The 21,696-nt window shown below is 50.9% G+C and overlaps 1 protein-coding gene across 1 annotated transcript in view; it reads left to right on the forward strand.

The window, feature by feature from the left end:
* Positions 1-21,696, forward strand: part of Col23a1 (collagen type XXIII alpha 1 chain) — a 299,491-nt gene that overhangs the window by 247,897 nt on the left and 29,898 nt on the right. The window contains 2 exon segments of the mRNA XM_028857241.2: positions 19,357-19,383; positions 20,739-20,765. Coding sequence (XP_028713074.1) covers positions 19,357-19,383; positions 20,739-20,765 — 54 coding nt within the window.

Below are 21,696 nucleotides of genomic sequence, written 5' to 3' on the forward strand. Positions count from 1 at the left end.
GGGGGAGGAAATTGGTGAAGCCTGTAGACTTGAGCTGCTCAGGGTGTCTGTGGAATGCATGGGTTGATTCTGTGCCTTCGGGAAGGGGCATGCAAGGAGGGAAATGTCAGCTGGTTCTGGGATCTGTCTGGAGTCAGAACTGGCTGGCAATGGTGATGTGGTCCCCAGTCCTGCAGAGCATGCCTCCCAGAAGGCTGAGGAAGGCAGTCCATCCCTGAGCAGCAGGGAGACCTGGGCTTGATTCCAAACCCACGGCTCCAGAGCTTGGTGAAGACGCACACCCTCTCTGAGCCTCTGTGAGACAATGAAGGCCTCAAAGTATGGGGACTGAGACTAAATGAGACCAAGAGGTGACAATCCTGCATAAAGGACACAATGAGTCATAGGTAGCGCTCTAGGATGTGATACGATGCGTTAGGACCTTTTGGGCACATTTATCTTGTGCCCAAAGCAACACTGTGCTAGGTCCAGGCCCCTTTGGGGTCTCCTGGGTAGCTGAGGCAGCTTCCCCAGCAGGCAATCTGACCTCTTGAGCCAGAGCAGTGGGGCTCTACATGAAATGTGAATGACATATAGATGAAATGTGAATGACATATAGATGAAATGTGACATCCACAGAGCACACTGGGGTCAAATCCTGCCGGGTCCCAGAACCTCTTCCTGACTAGTAAGGAGTCAAGCCTTCACTCTGACTCCTGCACGTGGTAGCAAGGGTCTTGGGGAACCACAGGCTTCTCTTCTGGGGGGGGGTGCGGGGGAGGAGCGTTGCATCCCAACAAGCCCACTGTCGATTGAAAATATATATTTAAAAAAAAGTACTTGGTCCATCCAACTTCCCAACCATCCTGTTTAGGAACAGCATGTTGCAGAGCCTTGATGTCCCTCCCACCCCCGCACGCTCCTACCCAGTCATGATCTCAGAGCAGATACCGAGCTTCGGCTCCCTGCCATCGCCAGCTGCAGGCAAGAGAATCTTAACACACAGCATGTACGCTACCCTGGAAGAACCGGATCCCAAACTCCAAGTCCCGTTCCCACTGATGCTTTGCTTTCACACCATTGCAAAAATCTCAAAGCGAACTTTCCAAGTTGAGCCTCTCCGCACATGCAAGGCCCACAGGAGAGTGGGAAGTCTCCGCTGTTTCCTGTGAGCAGACGCTGACTGAGCCGGGACCCCTCTCCACTGGCTGAGAGCATCAGAGCCATTGGCTGGTGATGGAAGTCATTTTTCTCCTGCATAAGGGGCAGAGACTTGTTCGAAACAGCTACCAGGGGGTCTGCCCCCTGCAAAGGCCTCTTCTCTCAGCGCCATCCCTGCTTTCTTCCAAGGTCTAGGAAAGCGGGGAGGTGGGGGGATGGCAGGAGGCCAAGTGTGGAGTTTAGCAGCAGATTTGAATCCGTCTCTGCCACTGGCTGGCTGAGAAGCCTGGAGTAGGAGACCCCACCCCTAAGCCTGGAGGAGGAGACCCCACCCCTAAGCCTGGAGTAGGAGACCCCGCCCCTAAGCCTGGAGGAGGAGACCCCGCCCCTAAGCCTGGAGGAGGAGACCCCGCCCCTAAGCCTGGAGTAAGAGACCCCGCCCCTAAGCCTGGAGTAAGAGACCCCGCCCCTAAGCCTGGAGTAGTGGAGAGACCCCGCCCCTAAGCCTGGAGTAGGAGACCCCGCCCCTAAGCCTGGAGTAAGAGACCCCGCCCCTAAGCCTGGAGTAGAGAGACCCTACCCTAAGCATGCCTGAAACTCAGGTTCCTTCCGGTCAGTAGAGGTTGTCCAAAGTCCTTTCCTCGGGAGGCTGCGTTTCTGTTGAGTGGAGATTCACAAGGAGCACTCATGACATGCAGGTCATGGCAAACCAGTGTCATCTGATGGGCCATCAAAGGCACTGTGGGAGTTAAATGTGAAATGCAGCATATGAAATGTGCTCCAAGCCTGGCCCACAGAGGGGATCTGTGGATTCTAGGATGAAGGTGGGTGTAAGGATGTGTGTGCCAAGAGCTCAAGGGTCTCTATGTCCTGATGCAGGTAGTTCTCTGAGAAGGAGGTCAGTGGAGGCCCAGCAGGCCAGCTGTCCCCACTTCCTGTTTGCAGGCCTGAAGCTACCACCCTGAGTTCATGAAACAGTTCCTCAGGTCACTGAGGCAAGCTGGGTCCAGTGATGAGGGAACCCATCAAATCCCCTAGAAAGCCGACATCACAGCCCATGGTCACTCTTTGCCGGCTGGTGTATGGACCCCTGGTCCTGCCTTCCACCGCCTGAGCTGGCCCACCGCTGAACTTGGGTGGACAGGAGCACTTGGTTCTGGTCCTGGATCTGCCCGATGGGCTGTCGGTTTCCTGAGACCTTTGTGGGGAGGGGGTACCCGCTGCCAGAGAGAAAGTCAGTCCCAGTGAGGGAGAAGCTAGGCTTTGTGGGCTCCTTCCACCTGTGGCATTTGAGTTCAGTTCCCTTCTCTTGGCCTATGGAAAACAGAAGGCTGCGGTCAGCTACCGATGGCTCCTCCCATGGGGTCAACACAACTGCCCAGAGTTACGCATTGTACATACATTGGAAGAGACCACTGCACCACATCAGCTTGTTCATGACTGTGAACAATTACAAATTTACAGATAATTTTTATGCAGTGCTGGGGGATTGAACCCAGGGCTTCATGCATAATAGGCAACTGCTGTATCACTGAGCCACAGCCCTGTCCCAACAAAGCTCATGTATGTACACATACTTGCACAGGTTCACTCGCCCTGCATGAACATGGAGAGACCAGAGATGGATTTCCGTTGTCTTTCCCATCAGTCCTACATACCCCTGGGCGGGGGACTTATTTTTCGAGACAGGGTCTCTCAATGAACCTAGAGCTCACCATTTTGGCTGGATTGTCTGGCCAACAAACTCCAGAGATCTGCTTGTCTCTCCCCCCTCCTTCCAGGCTCCCAGTGCTGGCGATATCAATGCATGCCACCATGTCTGGCTTTCACCTGGGCGCTGGGGATCCAAACCCGGGTCTTCATGCTTGTCAGAAGTACTTTACCTACTGAACCACCATCCAAGTCCACCAAGATAAAACTTCCAGGGTGAGGACAGAGCTCAGCTGGTAGTGTGCTCACTCACCTAGCATGTATAAAGCTCCGGGTTCAATACCTCACACCCCATAAAACTTGGAGTGTTGATGTACACTTGGGAAGCAGAGGCGAGAAGGATCAGGAGTTCAAAGTCATCTCTAGCTACATATTGAAATTGAAGTCGTCCTGAGCTACATGAAACGCTGACTCAAAAATAAATAAACGTGGTCTGAAGAGATGGCCCAGCAGTTAAGAGTGCTTGTTCTTGCCAAGGAACCACATTTGGTTCCCAACACCCATCGTGTCTCACAGTCATGTAACTCCAGTTCCAGGGGATCCAATGCGCTCTTCTGACCTCCATAGGCATCAGGCACACATACGTACATACATGTATACACAAACATACATGCATGCATGCGTACACTCATGCACATAAAGTAAAGTACATCTAAAAAGCAATTGAAATACATAACTATTTTTTAGAATGGAAAAGAAGGGCCAGCAAGATGTCTCCGGGGCTAAAGGCACTTGCCATGCAAAGCTGACTGCCAGAGTTCGATTTCAGAGTCCATGTGGAAGGTGGGATGAGAGAACCAACTCCACAAAGCTGTCTTCTGACCTCCACATACACACTGTGGTGTGCATGCCTACACACGCATATGCATGGACACGCACCAGTAAATAAATAAACAAGTAAATAATAAAGATGATGTAATTCAAATGTTTAAAGAAGAAAAAAAAATGAGGAAATCCTTCGACTCCACTCAGCATACACCCGGGCATTTGGATAGGAACCCAATGTTGAGACTGATCAGTTTTAGGATGTTTAGCTGCTGAATTTTAGTGTTGGTATTTTGTTTGTTTGTTTGAGGGAATCTTAGAGGCCATGTTCATTTTGTTGGCAAACTTCAGGACCAGGGAGGATTTTTTTTTCCTCTTGAGCCAGAATCTCAGGGGGGAGAAAGACCAAGAAAAGACGGAGCAAAGGCTGGGGTGGGACCCTGGCCTGTGCTTTCTACGTTCATCCCTCTGCCCACCCCACCCCCCAGCTGAAACCAGGTCCATATGTGCAGTGGAGGGGGGGGGGGGGCAGGAGCGGCTGAGGGATGGGGGGGGCCGGCAGGGGCCACCCACATCTGCGAGGCAGGTTATAGACTCAAGGGGGTCAGAGCTGACAGGGCTCCGGGGTCACTGTCTCCGTGCCCTTCCTGAACAGAGGCTCTGTCCTTTGTGCCCCCAAGGGCTTGTTAACAGAACCTTATGGTCGCAATAAATGCATGTCATGTCTATTGTAAAACATTTGGAAAATAGAGAAAGGCACCAAAAAAAAAAAAAAAGGAAAAAGCAGTCCTCCTTCCTCCTACCACCCACAGACGATGCATCTCACTATTTTCATGTTATTCTAGCATTTTTTATATACCACTTTGTTTCCATACTTCCTATAGAAACGAGGCTAGAGGGACATGCTCCTCTCTCTCATTTGATATATCATCAGACACTCCCACGCCATTAAAAACCCTAATAGAATGTAATAGCTGCATAGTATCTGATCACATGTATAATTTTATCTAGCCAGTCTCCAAGTTCTATCATTAATAGGGACAATTTTTCATCCTTACACTCAACATCCTGGGAGTAAGTGAAGGCTTATTTCTGTGATTATCTCCATAGAATAAATGTCTATAAGTCGAATTGTTGCACCAAAGGATTTGCACATGTTTAAGGCTTTTGATGTGCATTGCCAAATTGCCCTCTGGGAGTCTGCAGTCATTTACATTCCCACCAACAGCGCACAAATGCCGCCTGTTTCTCCAAACTCTGGCCAACTGTGGGTATTATCATACTTTTAATGTATTTCAATATGATAAGTTTTTAAATATATGTCCATATGTGTATGTCTTGTTTTAATTTGGAGTGTATTTTCATGAGACGCAGTGGTGAAAGATGTGATTAAAAAGATGTGTTAAAGGTTGTGTTGGCCTGCCACCTAGTGGTGAAGGCTAGAATTGCAGGTATAGAGTTTGAAACTGAAAGAAGCGGCCAGGGGCTAGCAGTCTAGTATTGACCAGCAGCAGGGGAGCTCTGAGCACCAAGCATTGTGAATCATCAATAGGGGCTGCAGGAGAGTCCCAGGCGTGGTATTCCAGCACTTGGGGGAATTAGTCAGCTTTTATGTGTTAAAGTGGTTTTGGCATCTCACTAATAGGAAGCTTGATATCAGGCCTTGTGCTATACACAGGGAAGGCACCAAGGTAAATCAGACCCAGTCACAGTCTCTAGACACTGGAGGTGGGAGACAAGAGATCATCTTGGCACAACGGAGTCATCCTGAAAGTGTTTCTCACATCCTTTTTTGCCCCTCTAAGATGTATGTAGCTCGGGTGAAAATGACTTGTCCGTCACACAGGGTTTAATATTGCCTCCACCTCTCACCCTTTGTACAGAAAACCCAAGGCTGCTTTCTAGTCACCCTCAGCAAATCTTGATGTTCCTCTTTAGGCTTTCCATTTTCTTCACTCTCGGTGCTGGTTTCATGGCTTCCTGGCTTCTGGCTTACCTTCTGGAGGCAGTGTGAACAGTCCTGAGTACAGTGGAATGTACCAGAAGGGGAATAAAGGAGGGTGTGGTGAGGGTGCTGAGTGGGTGCAGAGATAGTTGTGTGATTTGGGTCAAATAATCAAGAAGGACAGAATGACATTTGGACTGAGACTTCAGTGACAAGATACGGAGCTCTGTGAATACTCTCAGCAGAGGAAAATAGAGAAGGGGATGAGTCCTGGAGTGTAGAGCAAGCTTCCTGAAGAGCCACCTGAGGCCAGGATGGGGAGAGGGAGAGAGGAAGTGGAAGGGAGGGAGTGGAAGGGGGAGACGTGTCCAGGGGGCTGGAGAGACGGCTCAGCAGTTAACGGCTGCTCTTGCAAAGGACCTGGGTTCAGTTCCCAGCATCCTTATCGGCGGTTTCACAACACCCTATAACTCCAGTTTCAAGGCATCTGATGCCACCCTCTGGTCTCCACAGGGTCATAACATGGTGCCACATAAACTCATGCAGGCACATACACACACACATAAATTTTAAAAAATCTTTAGAAAGGAGGGGGAGTGGCAGGGGTGGTGTCCAGGGGTGGCATGGAGTGGAACCTTCTAGACTGGATGGAGAGGCTCACTAAGGCAGCGGGAACCAAGGGGACAGTGAAACTGCACTCTCTTTCTCGGAAACACTTGTCCCTAGAGACAGCTACCAGGGGTCTAAGATCCCCCTAGTCCCGTGCCTCCTGAACTGTCACAGAGCATCCCTGAAGCCATCAGAGTGTCCCTGAAGCAACATGAACCTCTGACCCCCACACGTGTGCACACATATGGACACCATGAAAGAGACAGAAGCCGGGCTTGTGGAGTTCACAGTTCTGGAGGCCCCAAGTCTAAGGTTGGGGCAGGGCCTTGGTCCCACTGTTCTTCCGGAGCTCACTGTGGCATGGGGAGCCCGGCTCCCCCTCTGTGGGCCCTGCCCTTCCTTGTCCCTCGCCATCTCTGTTCTGTCTCAGTCTGCTTAGAAATCAGCTCAATCTGCACACCGTTTCCAAATACTGAGTTCTCTCAGGTTACCTAGCTTCTACACAGCTCATGGTCCCTGTGCACGCAATGGAGGCCAAGGTCTCCATCTCCCATGTTTGAGGGATGGCATCCCATGCTGAGCAAGCATAGGCACTATGCACACAGAAAAAAGGCCTGAGAGAGCAGGCCACATGGTGTGGCCCCACGTGTTCAGAGACAGTGAGTGTGGGCAATGTGTGGAAAGGAGAGAGAGTGATGCTGAGTACAACCCCACCAGCTCCCGTGCCCACCTTCCAGAGGAGACTGGTGCTCCGCAAGTCTCTGCGGAATTTTGGACAGGTCTGAGTGGGTTGGGCCTCTCTGATCCAGAACTCTGAAATGCCTCCGATCAGAAGCTTGTAATGTCACAAGTGGAAAATGCCACACCCGACCTGTGACAGTCACAGCACAGGCGCAGAGGCTGGGGAGATGACTCAATGGTCAAAATGCTTGTCTCAAGAGCATGAGAACCAGAGTTCAGATCCCCAGAGCCCACAGAAAGGCCAGGTATGTGTGATAGCATATGGTAGGTCGGGTGTTATCCTACCTTCAGAGGGTAAAGACAGACTCTCCGGACCAGCCCCGCTGGTGAGCTCTGGGGTGTGCTCAAGACACTGCCTCAGTAAATAGACTGAAAGAGTGATCTAGAATGATTGGTTCCTGGCATCAACCTCGGGCCGCCATACATACACACACACACACACACACACACACACACACACATACACACACACACACACACACACATACACACACGTATACATACACACACACACATACACACACACACACACACACACACACACAGTAACACTGAGAATATTGTAACCAATCACCTTCAGGAGTTTAGCACTGTGGTACACACCTCTAATCCCAGTGCTTGTATGCTGAAGCAGGAAGATCACAAATCTGAGGGTAGCCTGGGCTACATAGAGAATTCCATGCCAACTTAGGCTATGAGACTCTATCTCAAAACACCAAAATAAATAAAATAAAATGAGGCCAGGCAGTGGTGGCACACGCCTTTAATCCCAGCACTCGGGAGGCAGAGCCAGGCAGATCTCTGTGAGTTTGAGGCCAGCCTGGTCTACAGAGCAAGATCCAGGACAGGCACCAAAATTACACAGAAAAACCTTGTCTCAAAAAAAAAAATCAATAAATAAATAAATACATAAATAAATAAATATAAATAAATAAAATGAGATTACCTTTGGATTCAATGTATAAAATATAAATGAGCCATGTGTGAATTTCACACTTAAGAATCTAGTCTCATCATAAGTTATCTCATCATATGCATGCAAATAGTCTATGTATCCCAGGCTGGCCTAGATTTTCTGCATAGCCAAGATGACCTTGAACTCCTGGATTTCCCGCCTCTGTCTTCCAAGTGCTAGGATTACAGACATTTGCAACTGAGCCGGGGGGGGGGGGGGGGGGGGGGGGGGGGGGGCGGTGGTGCGTGGTGCGTGCGTGCGTGCGTGCGTGTGTGCGTGCGTGTTTGACAGTACCAGAGATGGGATTTAGATTTTTAAGTGCACACTAGGCAGTCTTCCACTGAGTGTGCCTGCAGCCTCCTGAAGCACTTCTGATGACCAGCATTTTAAATAAGGTTTTCTCCCACCACACGTCTTAAAGGTGCCCCCACTTCAGGGCAGAGGCAGGAAGAGACTACAGTAGTTTGCTGACAACGATGGGATTGAGAAAGGAGAAAGGAGACCTGCTGAGAAGTGAGGTTCAGCCTGGGTGGATCCTAACCTTAGGTTAGGATCTGGGGCCAGCAAGAAGGCTCAGCAGTTAAAGGTTCCTGACCACCGGAGTTCAGTCCCCAGGACCCACGTGGTGGAAGGAGCGAACTGACTCCTGGGAGTTGTCCTCTGGCCTCCACACAAGCGCCATGGCACTCTCACCCACACCACACCCAATAAATAAACACAATAAAAAGTTTTAATGAGGAATCAGATTATCCCAGGGCATGGGGCAGGTCTCACTGGAATCAGAAACCCTCCTGCCGACATCTCCAGGCCTGAACACCACCCGCAGCCCTCGCCTGGTTAAACTCACAGTACCCAGGGAAGCAGGGCCTGCGCTGCCTCCAACATCAGTCATGGGGCCTCGACAACCGAGGTCCCAGAGGACAGTGTGAGCTCGGGGCTGAAATGTGGTCTGCCAGACAGGGCCCCGGCCTGGGACCAATTTCGAAATGAATAACTCAGTTGGACCGTTTGGAATTAATCAAGCCAACAAAAAAGGACCACGAACGCCACACACTCATATGCTTTCTTACACTCTTCTAGTTCAAAAACAGCTTTGATTGTAAAAATGTAATTAGTTAAATGATTCATCTGTAATACCCCCAAATTCATGTGCTTTTTCAAATTTTAACATCCCCTGGCTCATTCACATCTGACCCCTCCAGGGCGGCTCCCAGCCCCCGAGAGGCTGGGCAGAGTGAGGACGGGTAAAAGCAGACTTCCTGAGTCCCCCATAATGGTCCCCAGATTGGAACCTCAAAGACAGGGCCAGCTGGGCCTGCAGAAGAGGGCCTCTGTGCTGGCTTCCTCCCCAGCCCTCTCCCCTGAGGCGGAAACAAAACAGGTACTTCTGGAGTCCAGCCGTGGTCTGGGGCTGGCCCTCCGTTCCTCAGTTTCCCACGAAATGGCCCATGTGAGGCCGCCAAGGAAAGGGAGATGACCACAGCCAGCCAGGAGGCTCCTGTGCTCAGGTTCCAGGGGCCACTCACGCCCTCTCCTGCTTCTGCATCTTCCTGGCACAGGGGCCTCCTGCCCACATGTCACTCTGGAAGAGGAAGAGGCACTGTGAGAGCCCAGGCAGAGGAGGGTGCCTCCTCACTTTGCTGGTTGCCGGTCGTCAGCCATAGAGTGGAACCTGCAGGCTAGCTGGCACGCTCCTCACTTCGCCACACGCACTTCACACACCGCGTGGAGGAGCGAGTTCACAGACATGAACTGGGCCAGTGACCCATGTTCAGGTCTCCCCAAGAAAGACTCGAGAGAAGACAGGGGTGTGGGTAGGAAGCTACTCCTGCAGCTCCCATGGCTTGGGAAAGCGTGAGCTTTGGGTCCCCACAGACTGTGACCTCAGGCATATTCCAACCCCTCTGAGATGTGTTCCTGGCATCCCTGGTAGCAGCTAGGAGACCCAAGTAGATGACTCCTGGAAGCCCCAGGACTGAACATTCACATTGGGTTCAGCGAATGGCAGTTTCTGTCACTCTATGGTCACCCAGTCCAGCAGCGGGGAGCCCTTGAGGCTAGCAGAGCTGCAGAGTGTCCTGACTGGCCTCCCACGAGGTAACACCGTGGTTGGCCGGGGCCAGCAGATAGCAGAGCAAGGGCGCCCTCTAGTGCTCACAGGTCAGACACCAGCACTGGTGGGAGATTGGATAGTTGTTCATGGGATCACTGTCATTGTGCATTGTCAGAATGTCAGAATGTCATTGTGAATTGTCAGAACAATGTCAGAAGCATTGTTCAACAAATGTTGCCTGTGTCCTCAGCTCAGGGCTCTTTGGCATTCCAGATGTAGTAGCAGAAATACTACTCCCAGGGTCCTCACCTCCGGGGAGTCTATGACTAATGGAGAGGAAGATCCACAATTCACGTAAGCTCCAGCTTCCCAGTTAGACTGTGGTCAGTGCCCACAGGGTTCAGGTAGCTGTGAGCCCACGGCAGGGGTCAGGGCTGCTGCCTCGAGGAATGGACGTGTGACATAAGAACAAAAGTCCAGTCGGGGGGCTGGGAATGTAGCTCACTTGGTAGTTGGTCTAACATAAACCAAGCCTTGGGTTCGATCCCTGCACCACATAAAAAAAAAACAGGCATGATGGTGCCCACCAACAATCCCAGCACTCAAGAGGTAGAGGAAAGAGGATCAAGAGTTCAAGGTCATCCCTGTCCACATGATGAGTTCAAGGCCAGCCTAAGCTATATGAGACCCTTTCTCAAAACAGTGACTAGCAGAATGCCTTGAATCCCAACACTGAGTAGGCCGATCTCTGAGTCTGAGGGCCAGCCTAGTCTACGTAGTGAGTCCCAGGCCAGCCAGGGCTACATAGTGAGAGTCTCTCTCAAAGAAAAAGAAAAACCAAAACAAAGCAAAAAAAACAAGCTAGTGGCTGGCAAATGGGGATGCGCCCCACCCCCCACTCCCACCCACCCCACCCCACCCACCCCACCCACCCCCGGGGCCAGGCTGATAAGGAGCAAGCAGCGGCGGCAGCAGCTAGCCTCATTGAGGGTCCCCTCCCTCCCTCCTCTGATGTCCGAGTCCCAGGGGACTCATCCCATCCATTCCACTTCCCTATCCCAAAGAAGGACGTGGGCACCCAAGAAAAAAGGGCCGCTCACTCTTGAGGTCTAAGGGCAGGGGCATGGCCAGCATGCCATCTTCGGGAAGTCAGGGATGGAAGATAGTGGAGGCCAGTCTGGGAAGGAAGAGAAATGTGCTCGGAGTGTACAAGGACCAGAGAGACAGTTCAGCTCCTGAAACGTGAGCTCATGAGCTTACTGGTGCCTTGCAGGCTTCAGCCAGATAAGAAGTTTAAAAAAAAACAAAAAAATGCCAGCAAGAAAGCTTTAGAGACCTAGAGGGCTTGGGCGGGATGGCCTGGGGCATCTCAATGGGGTCCTGCCCAATCCTCACAGCATTTTCTGAAGTTCAAGAAAAGCTGGGAGTCCCTTTTTGCTGGTGGCGATGCTTTTTCTGCCTGCCTTGTCTGTGGAAGTCAAAGCAGTCCATGCTGCTCCTCCAGGTGGGAGAGCTGGAGGGGGAGCTGGGTGGTGGATTGCCTCGGGCTGGACTCTACCTCCAATGCACAAAAGAGAGTCTAGGAACTCATGTGTGAGTAGACAGGGGAGGACATGAGCAAGTACCCCATCAGACCAAGGGCAAAGCAGGGGCTTGGCCTGGATAAGGTCTAGGGGGCTTGCTGGTGAACAAGGAGAGACGGAACATCCCCAATTTCTGTCACCCATGAGCTGTCTCTGTCACTGGCCCCTGGGTCCACCGAGGAGTTGGAGCCACACCGTGGTCAGCTTGGTGCTGAAAGGGCACCCCAGCCTGTCTGCTGTATCTAGTTTCTCAGCACACAAGCATCTCAGATGGACACAGCCTCACTCCCCACTCCCATACCCCGTTCCCTCCACAGCCACTGCAAGTCAAGGCCCTTTATCCCTTCCTCCCCAAAGAGGGGCAATTTTTCCTGATACCTGACAAGGCAATCATGTTTCTCCCCACCAAATATCAGTAATGGGTGAATAAGTAATTTAAGCAGATATTCGGGGATCAGTTCAAAGACTTAGTCCTTTAAACACCACCTCTTCCAGCCATGGTGTGTGATGGGGACATCGATGTAATTGCTTCCAGCCAACCCAGGCCACTCACTGAGCAAGCCCTCTCCACCAAATAGAAGCCAGCTGCTTCCGTGGCTCAGCATCTCACAGCTGAAAGAGACCCAGGCCAAGGGTCGCACACCCGTGCCCTACAGAGCTGGCAGGTCGCGCTCCTGGGCAGCCAGCGGATGTAAAGCAGGAGAGAGTGGAGCAAGCAAGGGCCCTGGGGCCGTGACCGGCTGAGAAGGCAGTACAGTCCTGGGCAGGCAGGATCATGTCTCCGGGGCTGGGAGGTCTTTCCTGCCTTTCAAGACCATTCCAAACTCCTCAGAGTGAAGTGAACTGTCAGTTGTTTTTTTGTTTGTTTGTTTGGTTGGTTGGTTGGTTTGGTTTGGTTTTTTAAAGACAGGGTTTCTCTTTGTAGCTTTGGAGCCCGTCCTGGAACTCGCTCTGTAGACCAGGCTGGCCTCGAACTCACAGAGATCCACCTGCCTCTGCTCCATGAGTACTGGAATTAAAGGCGTGCGCTGCTGCTGCTGCTGCTGCTGCTGCTGCCGCCGCCGCCGCCACCGCCGCCGCCGCCGCCGCCGCCGCCACCACCACCACCACCCAGCTGTCAGTGGTTTTTTTTTGTTTGTTTGTTTTTCCAACCTGGCTGCTAGTTTGGTTGGTTTGAGGTTTTTTTTGTCGTGGTGGTGGTCATTTTTGTTTTTATTTTTTAACCTCGCGGTTGTTAGTTAACAAAATCTCTAGCTTTTGACAGTGGCATTATCATCCGTATATCTAATACTTATTTGTGTGTGTATGAGAGAGAGAGACCGTGCACGCCACAGTCTGCGTGTGGCGATCAGAGGACAGTTTGAGGTAGCCAGATCTCTCCTTGCACCATGTGGGTTTCAGGGATTGAATTCAGGTTGTCTGACTCGGCGGTGAGTGACTTTACCCTCTGAGTCACCTCACAAGCCATCATCTGTACATCTAATACAAAATTCACACTTAGGAATGTGTGATCAACTTCCAAAAACATTGCAAAAAAAATAATACTTTAAATAAATTTGCAATTTGATGTTAGGCTGCATGCATAGCCATCCTCTGCCACATGTAGCTTGGACACGCCTGTGAGTCTACAGCTCGCTCTGACTCAGGGTGCAGAGGCCACTCTGCAAAGCACCCAGACCTAAGGTCTCTGGAAAGAGCAGGAGGCCACTAGCAGGGCCCAGGCTGCAGCTGGACCCCCACACTGAAGAGGCCCTTTCTTCCTTTTCCCCGGGGCAGGGAACTCAAGTTTGGGAAATTGTTAAAGCCTAGACTAGAACTGCAGTCCATGTGTACGCAAGCAACCAGGCCTGAGAAATCAGAACCATATGGGGCTGACCTGCCTGGAGGGGCTGCCCCCTGCTCCTGCCCATGGGCCAGCCCTGGTGAAGGCTGGGGCAAGGCTCACGGAGCCTTCATGGAGTAATGCACTCTTCCCCGGCCGGGACCTCAGACCCCACCGGCCTTGTAATTTGATGAATCGTCAACATCTGGGGCTTAATTACTAGGTCCTGAACTGATAATCCTGGTAAGCCCCCTCATGCAGGGGCCCCGGCCCAATGCGTTTTGAGGGCTCCATTTCCCCAGCAGGAGCTGTCAGCATGAATTACAGGAAGAAAGCAAGACAGTCACCCAGCTCTGGTTGGGAGGAGCGGCTCTGGGTGCATCTAAACATCGCCAGCTTGTTGGTTTGGTCCCTCCTTGCCCATCTCAGGGAAGGAGAGCCACAATAAGAAGGACTTACCCAACTCAATCCAGGCATATGATGATTACCCATAATGCTAGCGTGGGAGGTGGAAGAAGAAACATCAGGAGTTCAAGGCCAGCTGTAGGAGGCGCTGTCAAAAAAATAAAAAAACCAGGCCAGAGAGACGGTTCACTGGGTAGAGAGAGGCACCTGCTGTCAACTCTAATGACCAGTTCACCCTCCAAAACTCACCAAGTGGAAGGGAACAGCTGATGCCCAGAGGTTGACCTCTGACCTCCACATGCATGCGCACACACACACACACACACACACACACACACACACACACACAAATAAATGCTTTTTTTAAAAAAAACTAAAAAGGACCAACGCTCAGATAACCTCCGCCCCCAATGCCTTCACCTTTGCCCTGGCAGAGGCAGCAAAACGCATCAGACCAGCCCTTGCCATCTCCAACATGAAGTGGGGGCTCCCACAGCCTTCAGTGGCTGATCATTCTGAGGCCCCAGGGATGGAGCCTCCAGACCCCACAACCCAGACTTACTTTGTCAGAAATCCTCTTGCTGGGGGCTGGAGAGATGACTCAGTGGTTAAGAGCACTGGCAGCTTTTCCAGAAGACCCAGGTTCAATTTCCAGCACCCACACGGCAGCTCACAATTGTCTGTAACTCCAGTTCCAGGGCATCCGACACTCTCACCCAGGCATACATGTAGGCAAAACATCAATGCACATAAAATGAAAATAAATAAATTAGAAAGGAAGGAAGGAAGGAAGAAAGCCTCCTGCCATACTTGTTCTCAGTTCTCAAAAGATGGCTCCATGTGCCCCTGCTTAGGACCAACTTAACAAGGCAGTGAAAGAAGGAACCATTGCCTGTGGCTGCAGCTTCAAGGGATCCAGCGTCCTCTTCTGGCCTCTGTGGGTACACATACACAAAATTAAAAATAAAAGAAATCATTTTTATAAATGGACCTAATATTATTTATTTGTTTGTTTGTTTATGTATTTATTTATAAGCTTTGCATGCATGTGTACCACATACCTACCTGGTGCCCAAGGAGACCAGAGGGCATCAGCTCTCTGAAACTGGAGTTACCCAGGGTTGTGAACCATTATGTGGGTTCTGAGAACCAAACCCAGGTCCCCTGCAACAACATCAGCAAGCGCTCTTAACCACTGAGCCATCTTTCCGGCCCCAAATCATTTTTTTTTAAAGGGTGCCAGGAGTAGTGGCTTACATCTTTAATCCTAGCATTTTGGAAGCAGAGGCAATCGGATCTTTGTGAGTGTGAGGCCAACCTGGTCTACATGGTGAGTTCCAGGCTAGCCAGGACTGCAGTGTGAGACCTTGTCTAAAAAAAAAAAAAATGCCAGTCGGAGGCACAGCCCTACCCACTCAGAAAGCCGCAGGAAGTTCACTCCCAGCACTGCCTCTGTCAAGGACGATTCAAACACCGATTCTGTATCAGCTAACCTCTAACCATCCCCTGTCATGGGTTGATCTAAGAGAGGAAGAAAAAAGGGAGGCTGACTTGAACTTGTCACTTGAGAGAACAGCATGCCTCCCACCTTATGGATAAGCTCAAGGCCTGGGACATCCCAGTCACTGAGTGAGGCAGGAGACTGAGCCTGCCTAGGGCTTTGCTCTCGATTCATGTACAGCCTGTGGTTTTATTTGCTCCTCGAACATCCAGAAACATCCGGGAGCCAGCTGATCCCCTCGAGGAAAAGCGACTTCAAGCAGAACTGAGACTTGTAAACAGCTGTGGGGCTTCACGGAGGGCAGAGGGTGATGAAAACCTCTGGTGGATCCTATGGCTTTGATCAGGGAGGAGAAGGGTTTCCCACAGGCGGGGTAGCGTGGGTCAGAGGAGGGATTTGAACCCAGGCCGAGTGAGGCTCAAGCTACTTTACTCCTTAGTGTTTCATGCAGGAAATTCTGGAAGGGAGGGAGTCGCTGATGGTTGGTTCCCCACTGTCTGGGAAGGGGTGGGTTGCCTTGATGGGAAAGATACCCAGACCTAATCCTGCCGCCAAGAGCATGCATCCAGCCAGTCTGGGGCTCTGTCCTTCCAGTCTGCCTGGACTCTGTCCTGCCTTAACTAGCCTGACCACGCAACAGCCAGATTTGTTCTAGAATTAGCCAGACCATCTCCTAGCCCTTCCCTGAGGCCCTCTCTCTTGCAAGCACCCAGAGCCAGGTTTAAGCCCTTTTCCAGCCCATGGGAATGCCTACTTTGTAAACAGTCCATATAGCCTCATACCTGGATTGTTATGCTTAGTCTCAGCCAGGCCCTGAGATGGGGGGCTGGGGCACCCATGAGACTGGAAACCCACAAACTAAAAATTGATCTGGACAAGGCTTGTGGGAAAGAAACCTGCTTCACAGAGTGAAACTAAACGTTTCTCAGACTTCCTGGACCACAGAATCTCTCCATGGACAAGCCTACAGGATAGTGGACCACTGGACATCAGTCTGAGGCAGGTAGAGGAGAGATGAGTAGTTTCCACCCTAGGAAGTTTCACAGCTCAGAGCAACTCAGCCCTTCCCTTCCCACTTCCAAAAAGTGGGACAAAAGGACAAAAGGGACATCAGAAGCATGTCATTAAGCCAGGGAGATCCATCTGACTACAAAGCAGGATGTCCCTTCCTCTACCTACCTCTCAGCCCCTCCTCCTCAGTGGCCACTGACTCCCAGTAAACACTCTCCACCCAGCAGTCTCTCTGAGGCCCAACCACTCACCTAGAAGGGGAATTAATTCAGAGACCTTTCTTATCCGGGCCTCATCAGAGATAAGCCCAGAACCACCTCAGCAGGTCATGGCTGTGGGTCAACTCTGTCCTAAAGATGATTGCTGCTGGGCGGTGGTGGCGCACACCTTTAATCCCAGCACTTGGGAGGCAGAAGCAGGTGGATCTCTGTGAGTTCGAGACCAGCCTGTTCTACAGAGATCTAGGACAGGCACCAAAACTACACAGAGAATCCCTGTCTCAAAAAAAGCCAAAAATAAAAAAAAAAATTTAAAAAGGTGATTGCTGTGGGTCAACTCTGTCCTAAAGATCAAGACCCCAACACTCCCTGTTTCCGATTTAGTCAGGTCCTTCTCTACCCACACTGCCTACCTCCCCTCATGTTCACCACATCCAAACTAGATCCAAATCCTCAAGTATTATTTCCCCAAGTGGCTCTCCCTAACCATTTCCACTGCCCCCAGCCCAAAGATGAACATGCCCCCTTCTTGGCTGTGAAGTGCCAGGATTCATCCATTATCTGTCCCGTTTGTTTCTCCTTCCTCCCTCGGGTGACAGGTTGACATCCCTCATCTGCAAATCTGAAGTGCTCCAAAGTCGGAAACTTTTTGATTATCAGCATGACACCCAGCTGGAAAATTCTACAGTGTGACATTGTTCTTAGCAGACAGAACTATTAATAGCATGCAAAATTACCTTCAAAATATGCAGATAATATGCGAATGAAATATAAATGCATTTCATGTTTGCACTTGGGACCATCTCCAAGATATCTCATTATGTAAATGCAAACACTCCAAATACAAAAAAGAAAAATTCAAAATACATGTGTCCCAAGCCTTTTGGATGAAGGATACTCAACCCGTATTTGCATACGTCTGCTGAGCTATTATAGGGACGGGACCCAAGTCTAAACACAAAACCCTTGACATGTCAAGTACACCTTATGCCCAGAGCCTGCTGTTAATGAAATATGTTAAATAACTGTGTGCATAAAGCAAAGTTTCACCACGTGAAGGAGTCCACTGGTTGGGCATTGCGTTGCTGCTTGAAATTTCAGATTTTGGGACAGGGTCCAGTGTAGTGCAGGCTGGCTTTGAACTCGTTATGGAGTTGAAGATGACCTTACAATTATGGATCCCTCTGCCTCCGCTTGCTGAAGGCTGGGATTCCAGGTGTGCCGGGTTTTGATGTGGTGCTGGGGATTGAACCTAGAGCTTTGTGCACGCTAGGCAAAGACTCTACCAACCAGGCTGCAGTCACAGCCTGGAGCTCAGGTTTTCTGAGGAGGGATGTTTGACCCAAGCATTCCCTGGCCACGTGTTCAGGCCTCACTCGTGTGCTCGAGCCAGGGGAGGAAACTTGTGTAGAACACACATTAAACATGCGGCCATCAGATTATATTGCCAGAAACGGGGACAAATGACCTGACTCTAGGATATAAAGAAGCCTGGAAGGTTTAGTGGAAGAGGAGGTAACCAAGCTAGAGAGAGCGGTGGCGCACGCCTTTAATCCCAGCACTCAGGAGGCAGAGGCGGGCGGATCTCTGTGAGTTCGAGGCCAACCTGGTCTACAGAGAGAGTTCCAGGGTATCCAGGGCTGTTACACAGAGAAATCATGTCTCGAAAAACAAAAACAAGCAAACAGGGACTGGAGAGATGGCTCAGCCCTTAAGAGCATTCATTGGCGGCTCTTCCAGAGGTCCTGAGTTCAAGTCCCAGCAACCACCTGGTGGGTCACAGCCATCTAGAATGGGATCTGATGCCCTCTTCTGGCCTGCAGGTGTACATGCAGGTAGAATACCATATACATAAAATAAATAAATCTTAAAGAAAAAAAGGGAAAGATGTGCAGAAAGGAGAAGGGTGAGCCAGGCAGCGGGGACAGGGTCCGCAAAGACTCAGAAGGGTAGGGCTGCAGGCAATGCTCCTCGGGTCAAAGGTGAAGTACATGTTAAACTGAAACGTCTCTTAAAAAAAAAAGTGACATACATATGGGGATGAGGGGACAGTAGTGACAAAGACAGGGGACAGGGGCTTGCAGTGACCAAGCAACCCTGGTCTGCAGAATCCCCACATGTTGTATCCTTCTAGCCCGAGAAGGAGGCAGGGTGAGACTCGTTCAGTCTTAGGGTCAGTAGCCCTCTGCAGACACCCCGGGGGCCTGGCGGTCCTAAGATACCCTACTCTCAGCCCTGGCCCCAGGATCATGTAGCTTCTCTCAGCCCTTGCTGTCCCATGCCACAGCAGAGTGCTCAGCCTTCCGGAGTCATCCCGTCTAAGTGACAGCTGCTCACGTCCAGCTGGCTTCAGGGAAACCCAAGTGTGCAGAACGGTGCGGGACCACAGCAGCGCTACAGCCTCCAGCCCTGGGCACTGTCTTTCTCTCGGACTCTCAGCTCTGCTTTCTTCTCCGTGGCACTCTCTCTCTCTCTCTCTCAAGCCACATGGGGGGCCAAGGAACCCTGGTTCAATCCCCTTGGGGGAAAAAGAGCCCCTTTTCCCTTGAGAGCACCGTTTGAAGTCCCAGGAACGATGCTCATGGTTCAGCTGGCACCCCAGGCCTGCACCTGTCACTTTGACAAGAAAGCATGGTCGTTGCCCACCCTCAACAGTCCCACTTATGATGGGGAGGGCTTTAGAGGAGAATTGGAGTTCTCTTATCAGAGGAGGGGATTCTGAGTGGCTGACTACACCCAAATGCCCTTCCCCCACTCCCTACCCGGGCCACCTGGGATGTACCCTGACCTCAGGACTCAGGACAGGCTTTGATTTCTTGTCACTATATAATGCACTGGGGTCCTAAGACGTGGAAGGAATGTTCCTGTGTGTAACCCTTGCTCTCTCTCATGTTCCAGGGACCTCTGGGTCTGGACGGCAAGCCAGTAAGTCACCACAACAGTACTAGATGGTCCTTGGGTAGGCTGCCACTGTGGGGGTGGAGTGACCATGGGACACCAGAAGGGACTGGGAAGTTAGTTCAGCAGCTGTAGTGCAGCGAGACAAAGCCACTTGTCATGTGAATTCAAATCCATCACCACCATCTGCTGACTGAGCAACCATGGAGATGACCTTTCCCCTTCTGCCTCTAAGCATCTCTAAGGAGAGCCTAGGGGGTGTAAGGGAGTTATAAAGAACCACAGGCAGCACAGTTCCCAGCATTTAGTCAACCTTCAAAGTCTACAAGTCTATCTCAACAGGCCCTAGACACAGAATGTCTAACACATTCTCAAGACTTCCATGATGGGCATCAGGCTGGGAAGTTCTCAATACCTGTTCCAGGAGTCCACGGTCCACAGGCATCCTCAGCAGATGAACAAGGTGCACAGGGAAATATATGCACAATTAAATAAATAACAGGGTGTGGGTGAACCAGTAGGCAGATAGGTGTGCTGATAGGTGGGTGGTAGATGGATGAATTAATGGATGGGTAGACAGATGAGTGGGTGGTTGAACGGATGGATAGATGGGTAGATAAGTGGATAAAGGAGTGCATGGATGGGGATTGAGTAGATGGGTGGGTGGGTGGGTGGATATATAGGTGGGTGGATGGATGGATGGATGGATGGATGGCTAAATGAGTGAATGCATGGATAAATGAGTGGATGGGTAGATGAGTAGGTAAATAGATGAGTGAATAGATGAATGGAACAGATAAATGGGTAGGTGGATGATGGGTAGATGAATGGATGAATGCATGCATTCACGCATGAATGGGTAAATGGATGAGTGGGCAGATGAGTAGATGAGTACATAGATAAATGGGAGGGTAGGAAAAGAGTGAATGTATGGATAAATGGGTAGGTGGGGGTGGGTGATCTATTGAAGGGTAGATGGATGAGGCCTAAAATTCAAGAGACTACTGCTCTTAAAGACAAGTATTCTGGAGACTAGATGGCATTCTGGACAATGGCCTCCTCCCCAGCAGAGACAAAGCATGGAATGTGTGTGCCCTCTAGAGAGAAAAACTAGAGTATGCACCCTTTTCCTGCTCAAAGGATGCCTGTGAACCGTGGCTGCTGACCCCCAAGCCCTCGTCTCCATCATGCTGAGGACAGGTGTGGAGCCTCCAGGAGGCAGCAGAGACAGCTTGACAGGCCTGTGTAGTGTTCCGCTCAGATACCCATGGCTCTGCTAGCTCCACACGTCCCTCTGCCCTCACGGTCATGGGTCAACCAGAAGTAAAGTCAGCCTAGCTCATCTCACTCATGCCTGTTCTTTCTCTATCTTCCTTGCCCAGGGACTTCCAGGCCCCAAAGGGGAAAAGGTAAGTGCAGCTGGATGCTGTCTGGATACTGTGTGCTGATGAAGGATGCCAGCAGCCAACTCTAACCTTGATTCCAGAGGGAAAATTGAGCAAGTCAGCCCCCAACCCCCAAATTCCCCATCTGTAGAGTAAAGCAATCAATGTCAATGCCTATCGCTAAAAAGGGCCACAAGCCCATGTACCACATGCAGGGAGGGTTGGGTCTGGATTCTGGTGTCCCAGCATAACAAAACAGGCAGTTTCTGTAGTGAGCAGCGTGTCTGGAGGGCTTGGAGTATGCATGGTGATGGTGGATGGTGTTATTTGTGGGGAAGACACCCATTTAGGGACACAAATGGCAGAGGGCTATCTTGGCAGCCCCTCATGAAGAAATTGGATAGGTGGGTGGATGGATGGATGGATGGATGGATGGATGGATGGATGGATGGATGATGGGTGGGTGGGTAGATGGATGGATGGGTGAGTGAATAAATGGATGATGGGTGGGTGGGTGGATGAGTAGGTGGGTAGATGGGTAGGTGGATGGATGGATGGGTGGGTGGATGAATGGATGGATGGATGGATGAATGGATGGATGGATGATGGGTGGGTAGGTGGATGGATAATGGGTGGGTGGATGAATGGATGATGGGTGGGTGGGTGGACAAGTAGGTGGGTAGATGGGTGGGTGGATGGATGGATGGGTGGGTGGATGAATGGATGATGGGTGGGTCGGTGGATGAGTAGGTGGGTAGATGGGTGGATGGGTGGATGAGTAGGTGGGTAGATGGGTGGGTGGATGGATGGATGGATGTGTAGGTAGATGAATAGAAAGATGAATCAGTTAGTAAGTAGATGAGTATATAAGTGGATATAAAGATGGATGGCCCGTCCACTGATAAATAGATGGAGTTTAGACTCCAAAGAGCAACTACCCTGGAGGAGACTGTAT

The sequence above is a fragment of the Peromyscus leucopus genome, chromosome 8b (genome assembly GCF_004664715.2).
Source record: "Peromyscus leucopus breed LL Stock chromosome 8b, UCI_PerLeu_2.1, whole genome shotgun sequence".
In the NCBI taxonomy this organism is placed as follows: domain Eukaryota; kingdom Metazoa; phylum Chordata; class Mammalia; order Rodentia; family Cricetidae; genus Peromyscus; species Peromyscus leucopus.